This window comes from Poecilia reticulata, chromosome 22 (genome assembly GCF_904066995.2).
Source record: "Poecilia reticulata chromosome 22, P_reticulata-male-v2, whole genome shotgun sequence".
NCBI lineage: Eukaryota > Metazoa > Chordata > Actinopteri > Cyprinodontiformes > Poeciliidae > Poecilia > Poecilia reticulata.
Window position 1 is genome coordinate 2,581,887 of NC_088851.1, and position 14,670 is coordinate 2,596,556.

Here is a 14,670-nt window from a genome sequence, read left to right on the forward strand (position 1 = left end):
CAAAGGATTCAAAAGACATTTTTGTTAAATTATGCGGAAATAAAAATCGTTTGATGAAATATGGCTTTCAAAAATGAGCCTCCATATTCTTTCTCTCATAAAATACTAAATAACACAAGTTATCGATGTTATCTTTGTGTACATTTCTAACTGAGCTTATCCAACAACAAGCGTTGGATAAGCTAATAAATGAAGAGAAACGTCTGTTTTGACTCAGGACTAGTTGATCCTCCTCACCGTTAGAGGGCGCTGTGGGAAGACTAGTCTAACCAGAGAGGGAGCGAGAGAAAGAAAAGAAACATCATGGTGGCATGCAGCCTGGACGGAACGTCTCCTCCTGCCTGACCTGTGAGCGTTGGAGAGGGAGACGGAGCTCCTCATGGAGTCTGTTCAGGAACGGCTGGTTGAGTTTTCACTGGAGGCTCACGGTGAGAAGGATCTCTACTCTGAGTTTACTAGCACAGATCAGCAGACTGACAGCTCCAACTTTCACTGAAACCATTCATACAAATGCTTTAATGTTGGATTTCTGAAAGCTTTCATTATTGTGGAAGGAACGTCAATAAAAAGCAGCACTTGGAGAGCAACTTAAAGACTGTGACAAAGCTGGACTGAATTATTCCAATACTGAATAAATGTTCTAAAAAAATACAGTTTGATTTGTCGAACCTTAATTTAATTGGTAAACCAACAATAAAGTAATCAATTTAAGCATCTTCTCTGGACTGCTATCAGCTCCTCCTTCAGTACATCTAGATTCTAGAAGGTTCCGTAGTCTTCCTCTGACAGCTCAGAGCGACTTCAGCTTTTACATACAGCATCACTGATCCAGCTCTCCTGGTTCATTCTTGCTTCCAAGGACTTCCTTGTCTTTCCAGAGTGTTCCTATAGGTATTTCACCTATTAATCTGTGAGAAACTGGTGGATTGTGTATTTTTCATCTCAGGCTAATTACTTGACACATTCCTCCTCTTCTCCACTTGTCAATTTCATTGTCATCATGAGTTATGCTGGTGTTGCAATGGTTGCTGGCTGCTGTCTGGTCCGTCAGTGACTAACTGCTGATCACCCACCAGATCTTTACCTGAACAAATCAGTGCCACATTTGGAGGGACCGCCTGAGCCGCTGCAGTTCTACAGAGACTGGATCGGCCCGAACAAGCCCTGCATCATCCGCAACGCCTTCAGCCATTGGCCAGCTCTGTCCAGGTGGACACCAGAATACCTCAGGTGACAAGGACCCGTCCGCAGTGAAATGAGGATTTTTGTTTGAATTCTCCGCATGTTGAGATGAACATCCTTCTTTACCTCAGAAAACACTGGAGGATCCTGTGATGAAAAGGAAAAAGTTTAATCTGCTTCTGCTGTGAGAAGTCTCAAATCTTTACTGGATCACTGAACTCACATCTTACTGTCCACAGGGAGAAGATCGGGTCAAAGATGATCAGTGTGGCAGTGACTCCTAACGGCTATGCTGACGCCGTGGCAGGGGATCGCTTCATCATGCCTGAGGAACGACAGATGAGCTTTTCTTCTGTGCTGGACATAATAGAAGGAACGGTGAGGCAGTGTACGGCCCGCTCCAGGGTACTGGACTGCTGCTCACCTGCCTGGCTTTTGTTCTGACACTCTGCTGGACTGAATGTTTCCAGGTGCAGAAAACCGGAGTGTTCTACATCCAGAAGCAGTGCTCCAACCTTCTGCAGGAGCTGCCTGAGCTAGTGGACGACCTGGAGCCTCAAATACCCTGGATGAGCACAGCACTCGGTCAGTTCCATCACCAACCCAAACCAGAAGGGACTCAGAGCAGTTCCACTTTCTCCAGCACACCTCACTGCTGTCTCACACCTCTCTTACATGACCTGCATCACTGTATGGATACTTCAACAACACTTCAGGCCTTTTAGTGCAATATCACAGTTCCTGTCTCAACACCCCATCATACGATTTCTCTAAATCTAAAAACGCAATGCAGTTTAAACCAAGCTAAAGATGTTTTGTCAAAATTATAACGTCTTGAAAACCATGTGATCTATTGCATTGTTTTTTAAAGTGGGGGCCTCTGAAAGTTGGGTGGAAGATGAGAAGAAAATGTTATCTGGTAATAAAGTCATAATATGTTATCTGGTAACATTTTCCACCACAGAACTAGTAGCTATCTAAAATCAGCAGCATTTATGCTGACAATGAATAAAAACATTCTAAAAGTTAACATTACTTTACATATGTTGTAGCCAGTGGTGGGAAGTAATGAAGTACAAGTACTTTGTTACTGTACTTACGTACATTTTTTGTGTATCTGTACTTAAGTAGATTTAATAATGGATACTTTCTACTTTTACTCCACTACATTTTACAGTAAGTATCTGTACTTTCTACTTCACTACATTTCTACAAAACTGTCGCGTTACTCGTTACATCCAAGTCGCATTGCGCTTTTTTCCGCTAAAATGTGAAGTTCAGGGACTTAAGGTGGCGCTGTAAAATCCAAGCAATAACGTGACTTACGTGTCTGTTGTCACCCATCGCCTCCCCCTTTACTCGCACGCGGAGCTCCAAGACATGCGCAGTGGTTTCCTCTGAGCAGGAGAAGATGTCTGTCTAATCGTCAGTAATATAATAGCGCTGCATAAATCATAGATATGGCGACATGTAAAATCAGCAGCGCTTCGCTTTCACAGACGGTGGGGACTTCGTCCAACTTTTAGCGTCACTTGGAAGGAAAGCTTAAAGAAAGGTAAGCTCCGTGGACGTGATGCTAGCAAAGCTAGCTGTACAGAGACACATGTTGCATCTGCAATGAAAAAAAGTTGTCACTCATGCGCTGAATTATTGTGTGGAGGTGTTGACTGAGGTGTTGCAAATATGGGACAACGCTGTGATAGTGATATGACATTCAGGAACGATCTGATTCTTTTGGACCGATCTTTACTAAATCCTGTAGGACTGAAGCCTCATAGTTGAGCGTTGCATACCGTTAATTGCTATTTTGGTGCAGTTTAATGGTGCAGATAGTTGTGGTTTCTGACATTGGCAATATGGGCAACCGCCCAGGGCGTTATTTTTTTTAGGGATGGCAGGAGACCTCTGCGGATTGTGGCACAGAGATGCAAGCAAAACAGAATGAAGAAGAGTTTGAATTGATACTGGTTAAATTTATTTAAGCTCTAAGTATTTAATATCTAGGTGTTTTTATGGGAATGTGGATCTTTCAGATCAATTTGAGAAGTAATTTTGATAGGTGCACTTAATTTTATTGTGCACCTGAGACAAAACCTGATTTGGTCTCAGGTTTGGTGGTCTAGACTCTAGACTACAACTCTACTACGTGGCTCCTTGGTTCCATGTCCTCCACTGCCCACCCTTTCAGTTGGATTTCTTTCAAAATAAATGCCACTAGTGGCAAAAAAAAAGGTGAAGTTCATACTATGTTAGGACAGGAGACACTATGTTTCCTCCCTGAAATTATGATGCATAGAATCACATATCTAAGTCTAAACTATGTTACAGAGTAAACACAATAAAAACATGCTTTATCTGTGTCATTGTTCATTAAAATGGCACATTTCTGATGTATTACAATTAAATACGATCGGTACACCTAATGATATTAGCGATCAGGTAATGCATTCAGCAAGTACTTTTACTTTTAATACTTAAGTATTTTTAAAAGCCAGTACTTTTTTACTTTTACTTAAGTAAAATGTTAATGTGGTACTTTTACTTTTACTTTTACTTGAGTACATTTTTGTCGGTGTAGTTGTTCTTTTACTTAAGTACATTTTTTGAGTACTTTCTCCACCACTGGTCAGAACACTTGCAGGCCGATTACATCATAGCTCTGCATGTATTCCTGTGATGATGTGTCATAGTTTGTGATGTCACCAGCACTTTGTTGCGTATGTAACACTATATAACTCCTGTTGGTAAAATTCTACCTCATTCCAAGTCAGTTTGAGTAGAAGAGGATCTCGTTTAATCCAGTAAAATGGCTCAGATGAATTCAATAAGAGCAGATCTCCAGGTCTTAGTGGACGACCTTGCAATTCCCGCGATTGAGGAATACTACCGACAAATCCCAGAGGTTTTCTGGTGCTGTTAATCCCGGTTGAGAACCGGGGGTTCACATATCGGGACTTGAAAGCAGTATTTGAGAGTGTAGTTTCTCAGGCCTTTGCCCAGGCCATGGGCATTCAGGAGACTATAAAAGACAAGTGCACAGAGGCATTTAACATGCCTCTGTGCATGTTAAATGCCTCTGTGCATTTAACATGCACAGAGGCATGTTAAATAAATAAATAAAGGTGAGGTGTCACCATCTCACCTGAGGGAGATGGTGACATCTCCCTCAGGTGACCAGGACCCCACCGAGTGGCTCAAGGTGGGGTTAGAATTCAGTTCTCTGGTGAATCCTGTCATCTGGTTCGTCCAGGAACTGAGAACAATGAGGAAATCACTCGAGGAAGAGCAAAAAGACACAGTGCAACTTTTTGTACAGTTGTTACTGTCTCAAGGACTCAGGAAGTCTAAGACACGTTGGTGTCTTAACTACCTGAGAGAGACACATGATCGCATTGTCGATCAAATCTGGGCTGAATTTGAGGGACAGCGATACGAAATCCAGCAGAAATGGATTCCTGCCCTGAGCAAAACGGTTTTTAGTGATATCACTAAAACCTTCGGGTGTTCTGCAGGATGGACGCTGTCCTTCATGGAGAACGAGGAGGTCAACAATGCGATTATGTCGTGTCTTGAAAGTCACCTAAAAAAGCGCCAGAAAAAGAGAGCCTTCAGTTGTCGAGCCTTCAGTTGTCGAGCCTTCAGCCGTCGAGCCTTCAGCCGTCGAGCCTTCAGATGTCGAGCCTTCAGATGTCGAGCCTTCAGCCGTCGAGCCTTCAGCCGTCGAGCCTTCAGCCGTCGAGCCTTCAGCCGTCGAGCCTTCAGCCGTCGAGCCTTCAGCCGTCGAGCCTTCAGCCGTCGGGCCTTCAGGCGTCGAGCCTTCAGCCGTCGGGCCTTCAGGCGTCGAGCCTTCAGCCGTCGAGCCTTCAGCCGTCGAGCCTTCAGTTGTCGAGCCTTCAGCCGTCGGGCCTTCAGTTGTCGAGCCTTCAGCCGTCGGGCCTTCAGGCGTCGGGCCTTCAGATGTCGAGCCTTCAGGCGTCGAGCCTTCCGCCCGAAGAGCCTTCAGTTGACGAGCCTTCAGGCGTCGGGCCTTCAGATGTCGAGCTTTCAGGCGTCGAGCCTTCAGCCGTCGAGCCTTCAGCTGTCGAGCTTTCAGCCGTCTAGCCTCAGTTGTCGAGCCTTCAGTTGTCGAGCCTACAGTTGTCGAGCCTTCAGATGTCGAGCCTTCAGATGTCGAGCCTTCAGCCGTCGAGCCTTCAGCCGTCGAGCCTTCAGCCGTCGAGCCTTCAGCCGTCGAGCCTTCAGCCGTCGAGCCTTCAGATGTCGAGCCTTCAGCTGTCGGGCCTTCAGCTGTCGGGCCTTCAGGCGTCGAGCCTTCAGCCGTCGAGACTTCAAATGACGAGTCTTCAAATGTCGAGCTTTTAGTTGTCGAGCCTTCAGTTGTCGAGCCTTCAGTTGTTGAGCCTTCAGCTGTCAAGCCTCCAGCTGTCGGGCCTTCAGGCGTTGAACCTTCAGATGACGAGCCTTCAGGCGTCGGGCCTTGAGACGTCGAGCCTTCATCTGTCGAGCTTTCAGCCGCCTAGCCTCAGTTGTCGAGCCTTCAAATGTCAAGCCTTCAGATGTCGAGCCTGCAGCCGTCGAGCCTCAGCCGTCGAGCCTTCAGCCGTCGAGCCTTCAGCCGTCTAGCCTTCAGTTGTCGAGCCTTCTGCCGTCAATCCTTCAGATGTCGAGCCTTCAGCCGTCGAGACTTCAAATGACGAGTCTTCAAATGTCGAGCTTTCAGTTGTCGAGCTTTCAGTTGTCGAGCCCTCAGTTGTCGAGCCTTCAGTTGTCAAGCCTTCAGTTGTCGAGCCTTCAGTTGTCGAGCCTTCAGTTGTCGAGCCTTCAGTTGTCGAGCCTTCAGTTGTCGAGCCTTCAGTTGTCGAGCCTTCAGTTGTCGAGCCTTCAGTTGTCGAGCCTTCACCCGTCGAGCCTTCAACCGTCGAGCCTTCAGTTGTCGAGCCTTCAGCCGTCGAGCCTTCAGCCGTCGAGCCTTCAGCCGTCTAGCTTTCAGCCGTCGAGCCTTCAGTTGTCGAGCCTTCAGCCGTCGAGCCTTCAGATGTCGAGCCTTCAGTTGTCGAGCCTTCAGCCGTCGAGCCTTCAGCCGTCGAGCCTTCAGATGTCGAGCCTTCAGATGTCGAGCCTTCAGCCGTCGAGCCTGCAGCCGTCTAGCCCAGCCGTCTAGCCTTCAGCTGTCTAGCCTTCAGCTGTCTAGCCTTCAGTTGCCTAGCCTTCAGCCGTCGAGCCTTCAGTTGTCGAGCCTTCAGTTGTCGAGCCTTCACCTGTCGAGCCTTCAACCGTCGAGCCTTCAGCCGTCTAGCTTTCAGCCGTCGAGCCTTCAGCCGTCGAGCCTTCAGCCGTCGAGCCTTCAGATGTCGAGCCTTCAGTTGTCGAGCCTTCAGATGTCGAGCCTTCAGTTGTCGAGCCTTCAGGTGTCGAGCCTTCAGTTGTCGAGCCTTCAGGTGTCGAGCCTTCAGGTGTCGAGCCTTCAGGTGTCGAGCCTTCAGGTGTCGAGCCTTCAGCCGTCGAGCCTTCAGCCGTCGAGCCTTCAGCAGTTGAGCCTTCAGCCGTCGAGACTTCAGCCGTCGAGCCTTCAGTTGTCGAACTTTCAGTTGTCGGGCCTTCAGGCGTCGGGCCTTCAGGCGTCGAGCCTTCAGGCGTCGAGCCTTCAGCCGTCGAGCCTTCAGTTGTCGAGCCTTCAGCCGTCGAGCCTTCAGTTGTCGAGCCTTCAGTTGTCGAGCCTTCAGCCGTCGAGCCTTCAGTTGTCGAGCCTTCAGTTGTCGAGCCTTCAGTTGTCGAGCCTTCAGTTGTCGAGCCTTCAGTTGTCGAGCCTTCAGTTGTCGAGCCTTCAGATGTCGAGCCTTCAGATGTCGAGCCTTCAGATGTCGAGCCTTCAGATGTCGAGCCTTCAGATGTCGAGCCTTCAACTGTCGAGTCTTCAGGCTTCGGGCCTTCAGATGTCGAGCCTTCAGCTGTCGAGCCTTCAGATGTCGAGCCTTCAGCTGACGAGCCTTCAGGCGTCGGGCCTTCAGGCGTCGGGCCTTCAGGCGTCGGGCCTTCAGATGACGAGCCTTCAGTTGTCGAGCCTTCAGGTGTCGAGCCTTCAGTTGTCGAGCCTTCAGGTGTCGAGCCTTCAGGTGTCGAGCCTTCAGGTGTCGAGCCTTCAGGTGTCGAGCCTTCAGCAGTTGAGCCTTCAGCCGTCGAGCCTTCAGCAGTTGAGCCTTCAGCCGTCGAGACTTCAGCCGTCGAGCCTTCAGTTGTCGAACTTTCAGTTGTCGGGCTTTCAGGCGTCGAGCCTTCAGGCGTCGAGCCTTCAGCCGTTGAGCCTTCAGTTGTCGAGCCTTCAGTTGTCGAGCCTTCAGCCGTCGAGCCTTCAGTTGTCGAGCCTTCAGTTGTCGAGCCTTCAGTTGTCGAGCCTTCAGTTGTCGAGCCTTCAGTTGTCGAGCCTTCAGATGTCGAGCCTTCAGATGTCGAGCCTTCAGATGTCGAGCCTTCAACTGTCGAGTCTTCAGGCTTCGGGCCTTCAGATGACGAGCCTTCAGATGTCGAGCCTTCAGCTGTCGAGCCTTCAGATGTCGAGCCTTCAGCTGACGAGCCTTCAGGCGTCGGGCCTTCAGATGACGAGCCTTCAGATGTCGAGCCTTCAGATGTCGAGCCTTCAGATGACGAGCCTTCAGCCGTCAAGCCTTCAGCCGTCGAGCCTTCAGCCGTCGAGCCTTCAGCTGTCGAGCCTTCAGATGACGAGCCTTCAGATGTTGAGCCTCAGCCGTCGAGCCTTCAGCCGTCTAGCCTTCAGTTGTCGAGCCTTCAGCCATCGTGCCTTCAGATGACGAGCCTTCAGCTGTCGAGCCTTCATTATTCGAGCCTTCATTTATCGAGCCTTCAGCCGTCGAGCCTTCAGCCGTCGAGCCTTCAGCAGTCGAGCCTTCAGTTGTGGAGCCTTCAGATGTCGAGCCTTCAGCTGACGAGCCTTCAGGCGTCGGGCCTTCAGGCGTCGGGCCTTCAGGCGTCGAGCCTTCAGATGACGAGCCTTCAGCCGTTAAGCCTTCAGCTGTCGAGCCTTCAGTTGTCAAGCCTTCAGATGTCGAACCTTCAGCTGTCGAGCCTTCAGGCGTCGGGCCTTCAGATGACGAGCCTTCAGATGTCGAGCCTTCAGATGTTGAGCCTCAGCCGTCGAGCCTTCAGCCATCTAGCCTTCAGTTGTCGAGCCTTCAGCCGTCGTGCCTTCAGATGACGAGCCTTCAGCCGTCGAGCCTTCATTATTCGAGCCTTCATTTATCGAGCCTTCAGTTTTCGAGCCTTCATTTATTTAACCTTCAGTTGTCCAGCCTTCAGATGATGAGCCTTCAGATGTCGAGCCTTCAGATGTCGAGGCTTCAGCCGTCAAGCCCTCTGATGGGGAACCAGAGCCTCCAGCATTTATACACTTATTATTACTTATCATTATTTAAGAAGGTCTGCACAGTTGGTAGCAGCGGCGCTGCCAGGAATCTTGGGCCCCATGACAAAATATTAGATTGGGCCCCCTCGTGCAGCTGCTGTTACAATTTCTTGAGTCTATTTGACCCACAAAGAGCATCACAATTTTTAAGGCTTGCAACTGCCTTGCTTTATTTGGTCCGATACTGATACTAGCACAATATTTACTACTCATGAATTTTACATCCAACAGTTCACATACTATATGCAAGTAGGTTGCTTACATTTTTTCTATTACTGAAATGTCTGACTGTTGCTTGTCTATGAGAAGCAAAAGTCATAGGCAATGTGCGAAATATACATAAAGCAATCCAGACTTCTCAAAAGATGCTATGTAGCTGCATTTTATTCAAGCTGCAGTACATAACTTTAACAAAAATATGTTTTCTTCATATTTGTTAAAGCTGTCACGATGTCGTAGCAGTTTGTTACAGATAATCTGTGAAAACAATCAATCTCCTCCATCTAGGGTTGCCACCTTTCATAAATTAAAATAAGGGACGCTACCCATGGCGCGTCACCCTACTCTCATGGGGTGGGACTTCCACTGCAGTCATAGACATTATTTTATGGTGGTGTGTTTTGTTTTTAAAAAGTGATCCATAGAGCAATCATTCATGCATACAGTAGTTGGTTAGAGTATCCCAAAATTGTACTCCAATCACAGTAGCATGCCTTAAAAACACATTTAATTAAGGAAGTGTAAAAAATATTTGATAAACTACTCAAGTACTGATCAACTGATCATAACACCTGATTTAATATTCAAAATGTGTCCTCAGAGCCAAAAAGTATAAAAGTTATGTGAACATTCTGGTACTGTAAAAAGTATTACTAAAATATTTATTGAAATAATGAGTTGGGTATGGAGGCTGGACCAAATTTACCATAGGGGCCAAGATAGTCAGTGTTTTTCCATGGCGACACTTGAAAAAGAATGGGGGAGTAGGGTGAGGACAAAAAAAAACAGAGCAATATTTCATCATTTTATATATTAAGTGAGTCAAAGAGCCACTTGTGTCTCCAGAGGTTCAGGTTGCATCCAGAGGTTCAGGTTGCATCCTAAAGTGTGATCCTATACAGCAGCTAAAAGTGCAGCACTATAATTTTTTATTTGTTGTTAAAGTAAAATTGTGAAGGTTAAAAAAAAGTGATCCACCACTGAGTATTGACATAAGACATGTATTTAGCATAACTTATTTGGTACCCTGTTGGCCCCCATCTAGAACCGCCCAAGGCTGCAGGTCTTGGTCCGGTGCATTAATAATACATTAAATGACCACTGAACAATGAATTCATAAAATATATCAACATTTCAAAATAAAACCTACAGAAACCCCTTGCAAACCCTTTAAGGTAGGAAATATTTATATATTTAGTGTTAATCTATTTGTATGTCTTGTTCTTTAAATGACCATTTGTATTATTTTTGGCTGATATTATACATTAAATAAGCAAATAATCAAACCAGTAAAAGCACAATAAGAAACTTACTCATAGCAAAATGTTCTGTACCATCATTATTGTTACTCTTAGTGTGTGATAGGTGTGTCTATCGGACATTTATAGAATATAGAACAAATCGTGTCCCGTGTCGGGACGCAACTTTTAACAGCCAAATACGAGACGATTCCGTATTTTACGGGACGGGTGGCAACCCTACCTCTATCTCCTTTCTGAACTACTACTGCTAGCTAAAGAAAAACAACCAATCAGAACCAGTAGGATGCTCTTAGCACTGTCAATCAATCTCATTCACTCACTGCTAAATATGCTAATGGGGGAGAAACAACTTATCGTTACAGGAAAACCGTTTATCTGCCATCACTGGTAGCTATGCTAACCAGACTGACCATTAATAACAGGCTGTGCTAGCTGCAGCATAGCACAGAGCAAGGAGAGGGAGGATGAGCAGCCACATGAGATGGTGATTGACAGCACTAAAACTCCTGCCACCAGTGGTGGGAAGTACAATTTTTCCTTAAATTTCCTTAAGTACATTTTTAGAGTATCTGTACTTTACTTAAGTATATTTAATAATGGGTACTTTCTACTTTTACTCCACTACATTTTACAGTAAGTATCTGTATTTCACTACATTTCTACAAAACTGTTGCGTTACTCGTTACATCCAAGTTGCATTGAGCTTTTTTTTCCATTAAAATGTGAAGTTCAGGGACTTAAGGTGGCGCCATAAAATCCAAGCAATAACGTGACTGTTGTCACCCATCGCCTCCCCCTTTACTCTCACACTGAACTCCAGACATGCGCAGTGGTTTCCTCTGAGCGGGAGAAGATGTGTCTAATCGTCAGTAATATAATAGCGCTGCATTAATCATAGATATGGCGATGTGTAAAATAAGCAGCGCTTCGCTTTCACAGACGGTGGGACTTCGTCCAACTTTTAGCGTCACTTGGAAGGAAAGCTTAAAGAAAGGTAAGATTTGTAGCAAAGCTAACTGACTGAGACACATGTTGCATCTGCAACGAAAAAAAGTTGTTACTCGTGCTGAATTATTGTGTGGAGGTGTTGACTGAGATGTTGCAAATATGGGACAACGCTGTGACCATAGTCTGCAATATAATGATATGACGTTCAGGAACGATCCGATTCTTCTGGACGGATCTTTACTGATTAAATTTATTTCAGCTCTAAGTATTTAATATCTATGTGTTTTATGGGAATGTGAATCTTTCAGATTAATTTAAGAAACAATTTTGTTAGGTAAAACTTCATTTTTTTGTGTGTCACGTAGCGCGGGGTGCTGGTCTTGACTTGGTCTTGGGTAGGTTTTCTTGACTACAACTCTGCTATGTGGCTCCTCGGTTGCATGTCCTCCCCCACCCACCCACCTTCTTTCCATCCCCTTTCTGTTGGATTTCTTTCAAAATTCATGCTATTTAGGACAGGAGACAAGATGTTTCCATCCCTGAGATTATGATGCATAGAATCACATATCTAAGTCTAAACTATGTTACAGAGAGTAAACACAACATGCTTTATCTGTGGCATTGTTCATTAAAATGGCACATTTCTACTGTATTAAAATTAAATACGATCGGTTCACTTAATGATATTGTATTAGGGACTAGGTAATGCATTCAGCAAGTACTTTTACTTTTAATACTTATTTTTAAAAGCCAGTACTTTTTTACTTTTACTTAAGTACCAATGTTAATGTGGTAGTTTTACTTGTCTGTGTGTTTGTATAAAGGGACCCCCGTGCTGAGGTCAGTTCTCTTTTGAGGCCGTGATATGGAAACGTTTGGGATCTATGGCAAGAATCCCTCAGTAAAACGGGGCTGTATCTCCGTCACATCGGGTCCAGATCCTGTGTAAGGACGTACACTCACTGTCCATCCAGACATGGTAATTCTGTCTAATGAGTCAAAACTACCAGACATCCTCTGCATCTGCTGACCTCCATTTACTCAGATTGTTGGACGATCCGACAGCACCCTGGTTTTGGCTTTCAGGGCTGGTGTCAGTTAAGTTAGGAACCATTGCTGGTGTGGATGAGGAACAAATTACATCCAAATCAGGTCATTCCTTCTGGGTTATTTTCAGCAGCAGCTGTGTTTTACTTCAGGCGTCTGTGTCGTTATTGTTGTTGGCTTAAGAGTCACGTTGTTGTCTTTGTTTCCCTCTCTTAGGGAAATCACCGGATGCAGTCAATTTTTGGCTCGGAGAAGCAAATGCTGTCACATCCAGTAAGATTTCAGTTTGATTTTCATGATTTTCCCAAATGTTTTTGATATTCATGTGAAAAATATACTTCATTCGTGAAGGACAATGTAGAACAGCCACATTTTATGACTTTCTGGAGTGTTTAGTAGGATTTACCGGGACGAGGGCACAAAACGTGTTGCTCCGTCGAAGCGGTTGTCCAGATTCTGTTTTTTGCTCTCAGCTGTTCTGTGTTTTGCTTTCCAGTGCACAAAGATCCCTACGAGAATCTGTACTGTGTGATTTCTGGAGAAAAACACTTCGTCTTGCTTCCACCCACTGACCGACCCTTCATCCCTTATGGTAACCACAGTAACCATCTGTTTTTCAATGTCCTTGATGGTTGTAACTACAATAACCGTTCTCTGAGATTACAGTTTTCAGTAACAGGTGATCACTACTATTTATCCATTGACCTTCTATTAACCATAAAGATATTACCCTCTGCGAATACAACACATCTACTGTAGCTTCCACAGGATCCACTGTATATCCTCTCCAGCAGCAATCAGCTGCTGGAAACCAGCTGCTGGAAACATCTGGTCTAGTTAAAGGGTCAGAAAGACAAACATTCACATCATCTTTAGGTCTTGTTGGAGCTGACCCCTGCTCAGGGCTGATCACAAGAAACAGTCATGTAATCTTGCTGTGGTAACTGTCCACCTGATGTAACCACAGTCCTGATCTCTTGCAGTAACCACGGTAACCATCTCTGTCAGGTCTGTATCAGTCAGCTGTTTACCAAGAGCAGGACGGCGGTGAGTTTAAGGTCATCGATAACATGGACTCACACAAGGTGCGTTTAGGTCCTCATTTCCTGAAGGCGTTCCATCAGTGCCTCGTTGACCCCACTCACCCTGTCCACCCGCCCCATCTATCTGCCCCCTCCACTCCTTCTCTGCTTCAGGTTCCCTGGATCCCTCTGGACCCTCTGGACCCGGACCTGGAGCGCTTCCCTCAGTACCGGTTAGCCCGGCCTCTTTGCTGCACGGTGAAAGCTGGAGAGATGCTTTACCTGCCATCTCTGTGGTTCCACCACGTCCGGCAGTCCCACGGCTGCATTGCAGGTACCGACCCTGAATGCATCACGTCTCCACCTGCAGAAAGCATATTGTGTCACACATTACAGCGGGGCTGAAATAATTTGTCAGTTTAATCTGGATTAATTGATTAGTGAAGTAATTGTCAAATTGAACTATTTGACAATATAGTTTAATTATTAAACTATAATAATTATAGTTTGGTATAATTCCTGTGTAGGAACCTTGAATATGATCAACTAGCTGTTACTCCTCACTGACAACATTCAGCCATTTTTTTCTGATTACTTTTCACCACAGCCGCCAGCTGGGGTTTATCATTACAACTTTGTCAGAGGTTCAGCGCTTCCAATGTTTACTTCTGGACAAAAAACACTGATTGGTCAGTTCCTGGCAAATCCACTGGATTTACAGACATGTTAGTTATGGTACATCTGCTGTAAGAGGAAGGTCTTGTAAAACGGTATGGATTCAAACCTAGATGGCTCATCCAGCCAGTTTTCTAACTCCATTTGGGAAAAAGAGCTCTGTCCTCTCCCTGCTATGGAATTCCAACTAAATTGTAATTCCCTGCAACTAAATTTCTTATACTTAGTGAGAATTACAAAGTGTATGGAACTGGTAAAAAGAATTAGGGAAAAGAACAGATTTATACATGGAACTTTCAGCCCACCTACATCAGCAGCTGAAACAAGATTTTCTCTGACAACAAACATGTTGGCTGTTAAGTAATGAAACTAACACGTTACCTGAGCCGGAATCTCACTGTTTTCCTTCTGGTCTCCATTGCAGTGAATTTTTGGTATGACATGGAGTACGACATCAAGTACAACTACTTCCAGCTTCTGGAATCACTGTCTGAAATAGCGAATGGTTCCTCGTGACACGGTGGCTGCTCAGTGATGTCACAGCAACAGAGGAGACTCAACCCACAGAAAGCAGTTCGTTTGGGAACTTTGGACAATGGATCTTATGGATTGCGAACCGTAGTGCAACAGCGCCTCCTGGTGTAGTTTGTTGTTTATGTCAAACTAAAGATTAAAAATGTACATGAAATGACTGTCAACTCATTCTGTTTTCTGGTGTGTCCATAAAGCTGTGTGCTGCTGCTGTTTTAAAGTGTCATGTTCTCTGTGCGTTTTTGACTAAAACTATCTTTGTCACTGCTGCTCCCTGTTTAGTCCTTTTCAGGCTATATTCCCTGATCTGTGTGGAACTGCAAGGAAATCACTAAGATTTTGCTGCATCAATTCTTTTCCATTTGCA

The 14,670-nt window shown here is 45.6% G+C and overlaps 1 protein-coding gene across 1 annotated transcript; it reads left to right on the top strand.

Moving 5' to 3' along the window:
• Positions 1-261: 261 nt before the first annotated feature.
• Positions 262-14,526, top strand: jmjd7 (jumonji domain containing 7). Its single transcript, XM_081602999.1, has 9 exons — positions 262-428; positions 1,077-1,230; positions 1,422-1,560; positions 1,653-1,767; positions 12,292-12,348; positions 12,572-12,667; positions 13,084-13,160; positions 13,272-13,431; positions 14,197-14,526. The coding sequence occupies exons 1-9, from the start codon at positions 380-382 to the stop codon at positions 14,286-14,288; spliced, it is 939 nt and encodes a 312-aa protein (XP_081459125.1). The 5' UTR covers positions 262-379; the 3' UTR covers positions 14,289-14,526.
• The last annotated feature ends 144 nt before the right edge of the window (positions 14,527-14,670 follow it).